A 14,391-nucleotide genomic window follows, 5' to 3' on the forward strand; every position below is an offset into this window, starting at 1 on the left:
CGTGCCATAACTCTTTCTCGATGCATCTTGTGGACCGCAATAGCCAATTCTACCTTTCCCTATGCAATACCACTTCCAGCAGATTTCCCCAAAATCCCAGGTCATAAATATTGTCCATCTCCCGACGCATGTCCCTGACTCGCTCCCACCTGTGATCGTCAACCTCGATCTCGCCGTCTATCACTTCACCACCTTGAATCCCTCTAGCCACGGCCTCCTCTGCTTTCACGTGAAGGGCTGGTTGGTCTCCGTCTCTCGTTCGAATATACCAGTGCTTCGCCTTGTACTTCTCCCCACCATCATCCCCATCACCAGACCAACACCGACTCCTCACCATCCTCCTAGGCGGCCAGTCCACATCCTCCGCCCTAGGCTCCACCTCAGGCGGCAACATAGGATACAGACCCAGCCTCGGAAGCCGCCTCTCCGCACCATCTTTCCCACCCGCTCCATCCCCCATCCCCTCTCTAAGACTCCCCAACTCCGCCCTAAAAACAACCTCATCCGCTACATCCTCCCTCCAATCCCCCCACTTCCCCTGCTCGTTCGTCGTCATCCCCGCCCACAGCAGATACGCATGATATCCCAGAAATGCCGCGCCTAGGGGCGTACACATCGCACACAACAACGCTACTGCTCCCACCCGTACATCCTGCATCAGCGCCCATGCTAGTCTGTCAAACCATTCGCCCCAGGTCGTGTTGCTGCTCCAATAATTCATCTCTGGGTGCCCAACGCGCAAGGGCCCAACGAAGCGGGCGTCGAGGTGTGCGCGCATGAACCACCACCCCAACAAGGTGCCGTAGATCAACAGCGCTGTAATCGCAACGAGGAGCAGCAGGAAATAAAGATAGTTGTTGCGCCCCACGCAGTTGTTGACCCAGATGCAGTGGTGATCAGCCTTTTGGATACAGGCTTTGCAGAGCGAGCAGTGCTTGCTGCGGGGCGGTTTTGGGTGGTGGCAGGTGCTGCAGAAGTAGCCGGGATGGTAGAGGAGGTAGTCGTAGGGGTAGGCGTGGATGGCGCGGTGATGGGAGGGGCCGAAGTCTGGGGTGGCTTGTGAGTTGGGGGCGAATCTGGCGGTGGTTTGGGCGAGTGCTGGTCGTGGAAGGTTGTGGTCGGTGAGGGCGGTTGAGTTGTTGTGGGGTGAGGTTGTGGCTCCGTTGGGTGGTCCGGAGACCTTTGCTGGTGGCACGATGATGGCGGACGATGTTGTCGCGGTTAGGTAGAGGTAGTAGTGCGGGAGTGCGACCAGGATTGGGATGAGGAATTTGTGGTAGATTGCTAAGGTGGGCCAGAGCGCGGGGATCATTGCTGCCTCGCCACCGGTCTGTAGGCCGACGAAGAAGATCTGATTGGGTCAGTGATGCGAGTCCTAGAGTTCAAAGCCTGATCAACTTACGAGGACAAGTGGATGCTTCTCAAACATCAAGTAATGCCCAGTTGAGTACAAGCCGCGAGTAAGCCGCCGACCTGTGAGGACGGTATCGACCTTGATGAAGGCATTTGGTATCGAGCGCGTGAGAAGCTTGTGTAAGAATGCGATCGGCGTGCGTCTGATCTTAACGTCAGGGATCGAGTGGCCTACTCGGTCACAGCAAGAACTCACCGAAACGCTGGCAGGCGTCCGAAAAGCGCGACAAAGACAACGGTCGAAATGCTTAAGATTGTGATTATTATGGTCTTTATGACGCTCATATCCACGAGGTGTTGTATCAGCATTTCTGCGACATCCGCATGATTACGATTGGATATCCATTGGACAGTCTGAACGGCGTTGAAGAGATGAGAAAGGCACGAATATAATTGAGACGAGGTTCTATCAAAAAGCCGCTGCCTCGATGCCAAGCCTTGTCGCCTGAAAGGCAACCCGTGGACCCAAGATCACAGCACCGTGGGCAAATGGTGCAATCAAATGATGCGGGTTGGGCCCCTTCCGAGGCGAGAGAGATCATTACTGCTGCTACTGGACTGGAGTGATCGCCATGACAGAGGTATTCATTGCAGTGGCGGCGAAAAACGGCTTTGCCTGGACCGTCCCGAGGGATGGCTGTCATCTCAGATATCAGGAGTCGCCGGGCATGCACGGTAAACCAGCCATTGGAACGGGACGCACGGCATGTCAGCTTCACATCGAGCTCACCTTGTCAAGCCTCCCAGCCGAGTTCGACCCTCGTTGAATTGGATCTTCTCACCCGACACGATTTTGGTGCCACTGCACAGATGGATGTCAGAGCTGGACAAAATATTCGTGGGAGGATACTTGTCTTGAAGATAGAACGTTGCCCAGAATACCAGTCGGATGAGGCTGCTCTGAACACTTGCAATGGTTGTAGGAAGCAATCCACTGTCTATGCACATTCGAACCGTTAGCCATGAAGATCATCAATCATGCGCCAATACCAAAATGCCCGATATCCCCAACGCCTCGCGAGAATGAACCGGCAATCTCAGCGACCGTCTCCGTCAAGCGTGTCGCTCTTGTCGTAGATGTGTCGAGCTCTGGTGACATCTTTGCGCATTTCATGACCAGAACCGGTAAATCCCACTGCCACAAGTTAGTACCAAGAGTGCGGGTAGAAAGTCTGGAGAGGGCTCACCTCGAGCAGTAAAACTCTCGCCAGTGCGGAACATGCTGTCCTTCTTAGCCATCTTGCCGCCTTTGCCCTTGGCAACAAAGTCTTGCCACTTGCCCTTGCCCGCCTCGAGCTCTTTGTTTGCTTTGACCTTCTTTGGAATCTTGGCAGGTCTGGCGGGGCCGTCGCTCACCTTGCTGGGCTCTTTCTTGGCCTGTTGCGCGAGCGTTGGGTCTACGCTCGCAGCGGCAGAAATGACGCTTGTGTTGGCCACCGGAGCCTGTGTAGGCGTCGAGGAGCCCGACATGCCATCTGCCTTCCGCTTCTTCGCTTCCACTGACAGCGGTTTGATATCCCGCGATTTCAGTGTCTCGACTGTGCCGTATTTGGGGAATTTGACGATGTAGACTGGGTCGTTTTTGGAGCCGGTGATTGACTGTATTCGCGCAGTGTAGAAACCGCCGTCCCCTGATCGCCATCGCGCCGTCACTGTATCGTTTACGGAGAAGGCTGCGGGTGTCTGTGTGTCTTCGACTTCAGCCTCGGGCTTCTTGTAGCCGGCTTGATACGCTGGATGATTCTCGCGCGACCATTTCTCCTTGAATGTGGTGGGACTTTGCTTGGACGCTACGGGCGCAGGTCGTAAATTGGCGATCTCGGACTCGAGTAGAGCGATTGCGTCTTCGATCTCGGCTTTCAGTGTCTGTAGCTCAGTGTTATCCGGGTCGCTCTGTAAACCAAGTTGGATGGTCTCAAGTTGGAGTCTGTACTCTTTGATGTCATTTTCGAAGGCGGCAATTTCGCTCGCCATGATCGACTCTGTGAGCTTTCTCGAGTGCTGGCGCTATCACGTCTGCGGATGCGAACGAGTGGAACGGATGATGGGAGTGTGATGTGTTCAAACGCTTAGGCTTGACGATGGCAACTCAAAAGTGAATGCCGTCAGGTACGACCGCCTGAAGTGGGAGGTGAAGCGAGCAGTCTGCCAATCTCGGATATCTTTGCCGGACCTGAGGCATCTGGCAGTTCATTGCAGTCTTTTTCTCTGTCAATTCCACCCTCCATCCCATGACTATGCACAAGATCAATAGCATAGTCACATTAGTCGAAGGTCCTCGCCCTATCGGATAGCAGCAGATGCTATCTTGGTATGGCAATTGATTTTCTTGCGCAAGGAGTGTCTGTGGGAAGAATGCGAAGAACAAGTCGAGGACAAGCTGACTACTTATATTCTCCAGCAAGGTGAAAATCAAGACGGCCGCGCCGCGATCACTTCACTGACTCGGCCGGGATGACTTCACTGTTCAACGCATGACTTATGATCATGTTGCTGCCTGTTGCCTTCACTTCATTGAACGCGAATGGTGACGATGGCTTGTTAAAGATCGAAGGAAGCAGAAAGACACGACTTTGAGTTTGATCTGGCACTATGGTGCATTGTATTGAACACTGACTATGCGCCTTTCAACTATCTGGATCTCTGCGATCCCCTTCAGTCCCGTTCATCGATCAGGCAACAATCTGACCTTCCGGGAACGAAGCACACAGATGATCTTTTCTGTTATACATTCAGGTCTTACACCTAGCGATCAGACAATCTCGCGATCACCGATGCGAAGCCAGCCTCAGAGCTCACCTCACCTACCCTTTACGACCTCGGCCAAAACCATGGCGACGGCCTGAGGAGTACTGTCCCCGGGGAGGGTGACAACCTGTACAGTACTCATCGCCCTGCACGGTGCGCCGGACACTTACCGGCCTCGAACAGTTGCCACGGGAGCATTCGTCGAGTTCGCGGAAACCACCATAAGTGGCGCTGCACCCCTTGCATCGCAGCTCGTTGTACACGGATCGACACATGTTGGGAGATTGTGTTTCGTGTTGTAGTGGTGTGTGTGCTTGGCTCTGTGCTGGTGATTGGGCTTGGTTTTGTCTTCGTTTCAGGAAGTTTGCGATGCAGAGATGCAAGCTTGCTTGAGAAGGAGAAGACCGACAGCCGATTCTGGACCAGCTTATATGCTTTTCTGGTAGGTCGGCCTCGGGCAGAAGGCTTTGTCTGCCGCCTCGTTGTCGCTTCGTTGTTCGAGACGACAACGCCTTGTTCGAAACGATCCTCGAGCCCTCGGGCACTCGTCTGCTGGCGTATCAAGCCATGTTTCGACCCCTTGCTCGGGCGGCTGAAAGAATTATGCATTGTCCGAACAAGCCAACGCCCGACAAATCAAACAAGGCACCCTTTCTACTGGCAAAGGTCTTTGTTCGAAAACTGACGATAGCACGAAGTGAGTACAGCAAAGGATATTTACGACGAAGAAGGCAATCGGACCTCACAATGTCTTCATTGTGGGCTGTCATCAGGTAGGTCTGGCATAGATCTTGAATAAGGTATTTTCGATTTGACTCTGTGTGAGCAAGTCTGCGCCGGGAGCGATGGAGGCCCTAGAAAGGGTTGCCAGAGTTGCATTCGAAGACAGCTCACATGCTTTCAACGATCTGGATGTCCCAACGAGTGCCTCGTCGCGTCATCGATGGTGACCGGGGGCCGTTGTCCGAAACAACCACATCATCTTCTTCGTTTCGTAAAGCCCATTTCTTCGTTCCTATTCTCTGTCCACCACCAAAGATTTGCGGGCGCTCTTTGGTCATTGTGATCTACTCTGATCAAGGGTTCACCACAGACCGAGCATTTGTTACCAGCTAGACAGGGCATAAGCGGTAAGAGGAACTCAACGCGGGAAGAAGATGTGGCCTGGCTTTTTTGTGGGCAGGCGCATTGACCATACTTGAAGCACAGCTTGAGTTTCTTCAGTTCGCACATCTCGGTAGGTCGGCTTTGGTCTTCGGTTGCAGAGGATCATGTTGCAGAGTGCGACTCGCATTTGTGTCTTCTCTACTTCGCTGAACCTTTAGTGCTTTGTTGCGTGAGTTCTTGTCTCGCACGGCCCGGAAGAAAGAGATTCGATGAAACTACCTCGTTTCTTTGTTGACTCCGACGGCTCACATCACTCGCGCAAGGGATAGCAATCCCGCATCTCAGACAAAGACCGTTGATGGTCGCGTACGCTGTGGCAAGAGTACGAGCTGGCAATAGATCAGGTTTTGACGGAAGTACAATTGCACCTACTCACGAGGAACAGCGTCGAATACCCCTCCATTCTCAAGTCTTAATCTACTGCCCACGATACTATCAACTGGGAAGCAGACATCCTTTCTGCGACCCCATCCCTCTTTCCCACCCGCAAAACAAGTCCCAGCTCGACAAATTCCTCGGCATACTTCTCACTGCTCCTCCTCGCCCCCAGCAGTCCATTCCGCAACTTCCCTCCTCCGCCTCGCCAACCTCTCCGCCTTGGTCTCCTCGAACCACTGCTTCGCCGGGTCCTGCCGCCTGTGCAGCCAACCGTCTCGACCACGACATTCGACGGGCCGAGATCGCTCGATTAAGGGCTTGGGCGAATCATCAGATGAGTACCGCGGTCGCGGGCGGTCAAGCATTGGCTTGTCTGCCAAGGTGTTCTCGCCTAACGGAAGGGGCTGCTTGAGCGCAAGGGTCTTGGCCGCCTCAGCCAGTAAGGGAAACTTCTCTGGGGAGAAAGGCCTGGCCAGTGGGGAGGTCGGTGAGGTCGGCGTGCCCGGGAGCAGGAACGACGTACTCCCCGAAGGGATGATGGGTGTCTTGAGCGTGCGGATGGGCGGAGGGGCATGCTCGCGATTCCGCAGTGGCTTTCGCTGAATGCCAGCCTTCGGCGGAGGGCTGGGACCTTCAACCTGAGTTGTGCTGGCGCTGTTGGTCGATGGCTTGCCCATGACTTGGTCCGCTAGTTGGTTGAGCTCGGCTGCAAAGTCGGGAAGTGGACCAAGAGTGATACCACTGGGCAATAACTCAGACTGCGGCCGCTGAGGCCGAGCGCGCGTCAGGAAGGACGTGCTGCGCTCCGTAGAGGTGTGCTCAAAATGCAACTCATTCGACATGTTGATGGCGACCGTGGAAGCATAGTGGATGTCCTGGGCATGCTTCATAGTAGCAGCGACATCCACAACATGCAAGTTCGGGTCAAAAGCTTTGTACGGCAGCGCTGCGGCGTACTTACGACACGCGGCACCTTTGGACGCAGCACCGTTGGCACAGGTGCGAGCTGAGTTGGCTGTAGAGGCCCTAGGAGTGCGGTGTAATGCTTGGCAGGAGGCGGGCTGGAAAGACGGGGCATCTCCGGCACTTGCAGCGTTGCGCCTTTGGCAGCAGCAGTGCCGGGCAACAACGGTGTCTGCTCTGGCTGGAGTGCGCCTAGCAATGACGCCTGCTCGGCCAAGATCGCATCAAATGTAAGCGGTGGCAGAGTCTCAGGTGCTTCGATGACTGGCAATGAATCAAATGCTGGAAACGGTTCCAAATGGCCAGGCACGTCGAGCTTGAGATCGACCACAACCGACAGCGTGGTGCTCTGAGAACAGTCAGTGGAATCCGAGTACCTGTTCTTGGACAAGATGGAGCGAACCTTGGGCAGCCGCGGCTCAGGGCTTTCTCCAGTTCGTGCATTCGGGGCTGTCTTCGAGACTCGCTCTTCGCTATACCTTTCCATATCATTGAGACCATGAGGTCGACTGTCAGCAGGGCTCCATGCAGAGTCAACGGATCTTCGGGACATTCTCTGGGTGATGCGCTTCATGTGGAGTTCCGACTTACGAAAGAATGACGCCTCTTCGACATACGTTGTCTCCTCAAATGAGTAGCTCGATCGTCGCGATGCCGGAATCTGCAGTGGAAGCGGACCTGGTCGTGTGATTGGCTGACTGACAGCATTCGTCGACACGGCCGTTGGGGGAACTTCAGCAGGCATCTCCATAATTCCATCCACTACTGTGGTGCGGACAGGGCTTCGAGATCTTTCCATTGCTGAACGCGACGGTGATAGTGGGCTAGGTCGAAATGGCGATAATGGACCAGGTCGAAGTGCGGTTGGTACGGATTGTCGTGAAAAGCGATCATCCCGTTTGACAGACTTTCGAAACGGATTGAATTGGCTTATAAATTTGGTGGCACGACGCTTTAGACTCAGAGTGGGCGGAGCGTCGAATTCGTATCTGTTCGAGAACGACCCGCGTCTATGGCTCGGCGAGCCTCTGGAGAGGCCGCGCAAGATGCTTCGCATCGTCAGGATTAGCTGTAATCAGTTATGCTTGAGTGTTGTTGTTGTTGTTGGGGTTTGATTATGTTGGTGACGGGGTTGGTAGTCACAGGTCGATGAGCACCGCAAGGCACGTAAAAACGAGCAGACATACTTTCCTTATGCCGAGAGTCGTTGATCGAGAGGTCTCAAAGGGAACAAAGAGTGATTTTGGTTGGCCGAGACAATGTCGTGGTCGCGGTCCTTTGTCTTCGACACAACGGCACAGCATACTCGACAATGTCTTCAAGTCAGCCCAAACAAAGAACACGAGCTGAATCTTGCAGTGCTATTGCAGTATCGTAGATTTCGTAGCACAAGCGGCGACGAGTCCAGCTAAGCGATAATATGCCTTCCATATGGCCGAGGAGCCACATCGCTGGGAACGAGGTTCGATGGTGCGTCGCCATGACCATGACATATCGTCCCGTGATTTTGCCTCGCCCTTCCAAGGTCTCCGTGATCAGACCCTCATCGCCGTGGCCTCGAGCTTGACGTATCCCCGGACCGGTACTTACCACTTCAGCTTGAGCTCTGCCAACATCATGATTTGCAACAAGCAGTATGCAACATGTTCTTCGTCCAGCCTTGCATACCTCGTGTGAAGCCTCTCCGTCCGTTCGCTGTCGCCATGTTGCAGTCGACCCGACTCGAGAGCCAGATCGAGTCTCATGGCCCTCCTTGCCTCAACATTGCGACCGTCGCCTCCAATGGCCGACAGATCAGTCAAGTTTATCCTTTGGCTGAGCAGTAACGACTTCATGCCTGCGTCGTGTCCGCAGACATCCCATGCCAGGTTCAACGAGGTGTAACGAGTGTGCACGCACTCAACGAGGCTGGTCGGGTACTCAGACTGCTGTGCATGCAGGAGATCGATGTACGGTCGCCAGCGGAAGACGAAGCAGTAGCCATTGTCTTGAGTTGGATATTCGAGATCGATGGGCAGCAGGTCCGTCATACCGTCCTCAATGCGCATAAAGATCAGTGAGTGATAGCCAGGCTGATCTTCGCGAAGCTCTTGTATGACCTTTGACACCTTGATCTGTGTGGAGTAAGTACAAAGATGCTAATGGCTCTGGGTTTCCTTACATTCGTCTCACTATCACCGCCAACAGGCTCATTCCTCAAGCTGCCGCATGTTACATAATTACCGCAGAAGACTGCGAATTCATCGTTCGGCCCTCTGAACTCCTTGAACATGCTCACCCAATACCCAGGTCTTAGCCCAGCATACACTCGGCGAACCCAGAAGGAGGCATTCTCGACCCAGTTGCGCCGAAAATAGGTGTCCATACTCGCTCGGAGAGGCTTGATAGCATGATATAATTTCAAAGGTCGCCATCGTTGCCGGAAATCAATCATAGACTTCCGATGCCATGGCGACTTTTGTTCTCCGTAGTAGTCGTACTGGTCTCGATATACATCTGGAGGATCATCTGGAACTTCACCGTACGGTCTTGCCAGGCGATCGGCTCCGACCTCAGACTCCAGATCCGCAACAACGTAGTCGCCGATCATCTTCCAGATCTCAAGCGGGAGGATTGACACATCTCCCGCACTGAGCCAGTCATTGGCAGACAAAGAGAGCCGTGACCCTATTTTGATCTGGGGCAGCTCTTCCCATCTGAGCCGGTCTGCGATTCTTGCAAATATCGCTTGCTCCTCCTCAGGTGACATAGGGGAAGGTATCCTGCGCATGTTCCCTCGAAGGCGAAGGCGCTGTATCAGACAATTCTTCAAAGCTTCCAACGGCCTGATGAGCTCTACGCGCGTTAGCGCGCAACAGGATGAGTCTGCCACTGCGTTCAAGAAGCGCCAGCAGTGTGATAGTTCGTGAATCTCTCAGGACGACTGAGCCAGGTCTTACATGATGGACAGAGTAGTATCGCTCGCAATCCGCTGTGCCTGATTCGTCTGAGAAGGGGGCCGAAAGCGGGCCTATGTGAACGGTGAGCCATCGCTCCCATGTCGCTTCCGCCCAGAGACTGGGAGACATTGAGTTCGATGTCACCAGTCGAGTCCATGGTAATGTTGTAAAGAGGAATGTACGCGGATAGATATTGACATAGATATTCTGGCGATGAATATGAGGCGCGGTGGTTTCAGGTTCCGAGTTCAGTAGAACCTTGGAATGGTGGTCACATGACCAAGACTCCTTATTGCCATCCTACTAGGTTTGCCAACACAATCTACCAACCAACTTGCCGACTTGATCGAACCACTACAACATTCAATCAACCCATGATACGCTCCATTGTTCACTGGAGTACTGTTCAGGTTGGCAAATTCAGAGCATTCCAAGGCTCCGCCCTTGACGCCTTTCCGTAGGACCCTACGGGCTGAGCCTTCCAGCCTACCCCGCGGCTTACCGAACAGCTGATAAAGCTGGGCCCGTCTCGCCCAGAACGCAGCGCAATGCTGGAGCTCCATGCACTGTGATCAAACCAATAAGACTCTTCCCATGGGCCTGATTCTAGGCCGCTTTAATCTGGGATTTATAAACACAGTACTCGAAAAAATGGCCTGAAATTGTGGTCGAAATTCGATCCAAATCAGTCCTCAAGTTCGTTTGGTGTAGTGGTTATCACGTGGTTAGTTCTGGCGCCGTTTGGAAGCTCTGAGCATCCCTAACAAGATTGCAGTCGTTCACAAAAAGTGAGCATTCTTCTCCGAAGATCCGACAAGGTCCCCGGTTCGATCCCGGGAATGAACACATCGTTTTTGCTGATTAGCTGACGGTCAGAGAGGTGAGAGAGAGACATAGGCGTATAGCGCTGTGCGAAGGGGTCCAGGAGGGTGTGGGAGAGTGTGGAGGGGTGTGGAGGAGTACGGGTAGACGGATCAACGTTTTGTTCTTTTTGAGCATGCGCACCGTTATGGAAATCGAGCCTCAACTCAAGCACTGGTCAGGCATCTTGTGTGTGCGGCACACTTGTCCAACCGACAAGGAAGGTGGTGCCAACGATGCTTCGTGGGAAAGTACGAGTCATGTGTCTGGCCGGTATCCGAGTCAATGAATCCTTCCTGTCTGGGCATCGACATACACTCTCGGCGGCAGCCACGCGGCCAAATATTGTATGTGAAAGTGTAGCTACCACACCCACGAGGCAGGCACCACCGGCATGGAATTCGCAGAGATTCGGATCTTTCGCAACGGCCTCGTACGTTTCAACCATGTTTTTGATCGCGCAATCCTGCAGGCACAAGTCTTGAACTCAAACGACCCTGGCCCGCAACCACTACTGCCATGTTGTATTTATCCTTCATTTCCTCAACATTCCGGACGGTATCATGCAAAGTATCGTGGCTTTTGGCAATTAATGAAAAGACAGAAAGTTGGTAAAGGGTGTTGTTGCGAGAAAGCATGACAGCTGCACTTGTGCCTTGATCCGTTCATGATTCATAGACTTTTTGCCAATATATGTAGATATGCGTCTGTGCTTTATCTTGATTGACGACAAGATTTGGGTTTGCAAGGCAAGGAGGATTGATCGTGCATATTGACGGAAATGCACAGCCGAGGTTCCAGACGGCTTCAGCCGCACTCTGCAGCCTGTACATATCGCTTGAGACGTCAAGCATCTTGTCGTGATGGATATCGCAGGCTCTGGATCGGTATGTGTAATCGAGTCGATGAGAAGATGCAGTGATTGCGACTTGTCCTCCGTCAAGCCGGCAATACGTTTCCAAGAAGCTGGACGTCTATTAGGGCGACGCCATTTGTGGAGGTCTATCAAAGCATAGAATCCGCTGATTTCGCCACATTTGTAGGCGACGCGGAGTCTCCTTCCGGTGAGTGCTCATGAGTTGCCTAAACATGTGCTTGATCTGATGGCGAGCGGACCATGCACGCGTGGGAGAAACCTGCATGCTCACCTGTCGTGTATTTTCCAGGAACATGGCAAGATATCGGACATATTGTGATCTTCGTGCGAGTCAGCTGGACGCGAGGTGAACCCTCGGTGCCCAGGCTTGTGACACAGATAGTGCATGATGAGTCGACATTCTGCACAGTTGCCTGACAATGCTGACCGGTACGAGGAGTTAGGCGTCGGGTTCACCGCAGATCTGAACACCGACGAGATATGGCAGCTGCGAGATCCGGTTCGACTGCTGTTTGCATGTCAGGTCATGCGGTCCGTTATCGTATAGAGACCCTGCAGCTCGTGCAACGTGCTTGAGGAACGGCACTCAGGGTCCAGGGGCTCGGTTTGAACGAAGCAACGACCACAAAGGAAGTGTTCGCCTCGTTGCCTGGCAGTGGCCGCCTTATCGTACATGGTCGTGGGACGAGCGCGTCGTTTGGCTCGCGGATCACCACCGTGTGGCCGGAGTCGTATGGGAAGCGATGGCGTCGAACGCTCGTCTGCGCTACGACAGTCTTGACATCATTGTCACCAAGCAGCTGTTGCATCGGGAAGGTGTGACCGTCATGCGTTTCCTCATGGTCTGCAGCTCCATGCTCAGTGTTTCGTTATTACAACAATCGCTTGCGATGCGCTGCAGCCGCGGCCGACTGGCCGTTCCTCCCGACCCGGACAAAGCGGCAGAAGCGTTGGCAAGGGCGAACGAATCCTTCGTGGGACGCCTGGACGCGTGCATCCACGGGCCACGGCAAATGCTCGAAAAGTCCCTGTCTGCCGACGGTCGTGCCTGTCCTGTCAGCACCTTGTCTGTTAGTGAATTCATAGGCGTCGATCCTCAAGCATATTTCAACATCTTGGGAACGTCTGGCAAATGAGGAGCAAACTAGGCAAAACATTTCATCGTTAGCTTGAGCTTCTGTGTACATTATTTCGTCGTCACTGCTAGTAACGCCTTGTGAGATGAGTATTGCTGACGAATGGACTATTGCCGGTGTTATGTACCATGGTAGTGCCGAAAGCCGGCCTCCTGGGATATGAAACATCATCCTCACCGTCGTGCCAATTTCCAGCCGTATCTGGCTACAGTAAGTGTACATCGCCCGATCGCAGCGATCGCTCATCGGCGAGTTTCGGTAAAGCTATCATTGCTGCATTGTTATGTAATGCGCTAAGCCTACTCGCGATAACTGAACTACAAGTCAGACCTGTATCAAGGTCTTGCGGAAGCTCCGGGCGGTACAGCACAAGCTATCTTGCAGTGCAGAACACAGCAGGGACAGGCCTTGGACGTGAACTGCAGATAGTGACTTTAGCACAGGCCAGAGAATCCCCAGGGCGAACTGGTGGCGATTGAAATTCTAGTTTGGCCGAACGATCGGGTGTGGATTGGCAACATTTTCGACAGGGGTTGTTTTCAACAATTCAATTGTTCCCAACTTCCAAGCCGCAGGCCGCCGTCAAGAGAGCTAGACCGCACGGGCACCTGTCAACTATAATGATCGACAAAAAGTATCCTGTCGTTCCAAAGAGGAAGTAGTGACTGGCGACGATGCCCGAAATGTCGAGCGTGGGTGAGGAGAGCATCTCAAATTGACCTAGGCATGCCTGTAGCGGGTACAAATCATGTCGATCTTCATCTACTCGGGTTAAGGCAAGATCGATGCTCCTCTGATGGGGAATGGAGAATTGTCCAGGTTGGCAGCTGCACGAACGCGGGGCAACTCAGAAGTAAGACACCCACGCCCACACGATTTTGCAAGCTCGAAGCTTTTCACTCGTGGAAACGAGGACATTCGCGCGACAGAGCACGGCATGGTGTCCTTCCGGGAGATCACTAACGGATAAGGTTCCTGTCGGCCTATATGTCGTTGAGGACAAATTGTTCGAGCCATCAAAGAAGGTCTTTCGAAGGTTCGAACGAGGCATAGAGAAGCGACATTGAGGATTTTTATTCACGAAGCTTTGACAACGTCTTATTCGTTGTTGCCGAGCTTCTCGGTTCGCGAATGGAAAGCGACGAGTGACGACTGGGCGAGGCGAATCGTCATCATTCCAGCTGCTATACGGGCGCCACCGAGGATGTTATCGACAGTGGCTCTGTGCCTAGGCGAGCCAGGATACCCATTGCATGTACTGGGACGATTGACGTTGGAGAAATCGTCAAACACGAGATAGCAAGACCGATCTCATCAATCGGCGAGTGCGTGATTCCATAATTTCATGCTGCTAAGGCGGGAAGATAACCAAAAGCTGGGCACGCGGCGTCTTCGACCGTCAGTTCAAGACATTCGCCTGCCAATCAGCCACAGCTCGTGCCGCGAAAGCTCCCATGACGAGCCTGCGTTACGATGATCGTCGCGCATCCATGGTTCTGGCAAGTGGTGATACCGTCGTTGAATTCGCACAAACGTTCCGACTCGAGGCTTCGGGCTCTAAGCGAGCTTACACAATCACCATGCAACACTAAGGCACAAATTCTCCCGATGTGCGGAACCACTATAATGTGAATATCGTAGATGGATGCGGAAGGATGTCACTACGTAGGCTGTGCAACTGCCAGACACTACCGGGTTTTCGTTCGTGCAGTACACTCTGCAAGAAGGTCTGGACCATGCGGGACGGATGCTATCGAGGATAAGAAGACCTGCAGTCTTTAGTTCATCCCAAAGCTTGCTGTATAATATAAGTTGCAGCGCTAGGTCTACCCACATCGAAAGCTCGAAAGCATGGGTATATAAGTCGAACACGCTGGTTGGCTGAACTGTGAGTAGCAGTGCCCACAAA

At 53.3% G+C, this 14,391-nt stretch overlaps 4 protein-coding genes across 4 annotated transcripts; all 4 read right to left on the reverse strand.

Moving 5' to 3' along the window:
• Positions 1-49: 49 nt before the first annotated feature.
• Positions 50-1,722, reverse strand: AB675_7209 (Palmitoyltransferase swf1; the record flags this gene model as incomplete). The annotated part of the gene is made up of 3 exons (XM_018147559.1): positions 50-1,351; positions 1,403-1,556; positions 1,610-1,722. 3 exons carry the CDS (start codon positions 1,720-1,722, stop codon positions 50-52), a joined length of 1,569 nt encoding a protein of 522 aa, XP_017995023.1.
• Positions 1,723-2,450: 728 nt separating this feature from the next.
• On the reverse strand, positions 2,451-3,387 carry AB675_7210 (Splicing factor spf30; the record flags this gene model as incomplete). The annotated part of the gene is made up of 2 exons (XM_018147561.1): positions 2,451-2,548; positions 2,601-3,387. The coding sequence occupies 2 exons, from the start codon at positions 3,385-3,387 to the stop codon at positions 2,451-2,453; spliced, it is 885 nt and encodes a 294-aa protein (XP_017995045.1).
• Positions 3,388-5,855: 2,468 nt separating this feature from the next.
• AB675_7211 (uncharacterized protein) lies at positions 5,856-7,420 on the reverse strand (the record flags this gene model as incomplete). The annotated part of the gene is made up of 3 exons (XM_018147562.1): positions 5,856-6,581; positions 6,668-7,018; positions 7,073-7,420. 3 exons carry the CDS (start codon positions 7,418-7,420, stop codon positions 5,856-5,858), a joined length of 1,425 nt encoding a protein of 474 aa, XP_017995012.1.
• An 835-nt stretch (positions 7,421-8,255) lies between these two features.
• AB675_7212 (uncharacterized protein) lies at positions 8,256-9,418 on the reverse strand (the record flags this gene model as incomplete). Its single annotated transcript, XM_018147563.1, has 2 exons — positions 8,256-8,783; positions 8,831-9,418. The coding sequence occupies 2 exons, from the start codon at positions 9,416-9,418 to the stop codon at positions 8,256-8,258; spliced, it is 1,116 nt and encodes a 371-aa protein (XP_017995003.1).
• Positions 9,419-14,391: the final 4,973 nt, after the last annotated feature.

This window comes from Cyphellophora attinorum (genome assembly GCF_001299255.1).
Source record: "Cyphellophora attinorum strain CBS 131958 chromosome Unknown Contig45, whole genome shotgun sequence".
Lineage (NCBI taxonomy): Eukaryota > Fungi > Ascomycota > Eurotiomycetes > Chaetothyriales > Cyphellophoraceae > Cyphellophora > Cyphellophora attinorum.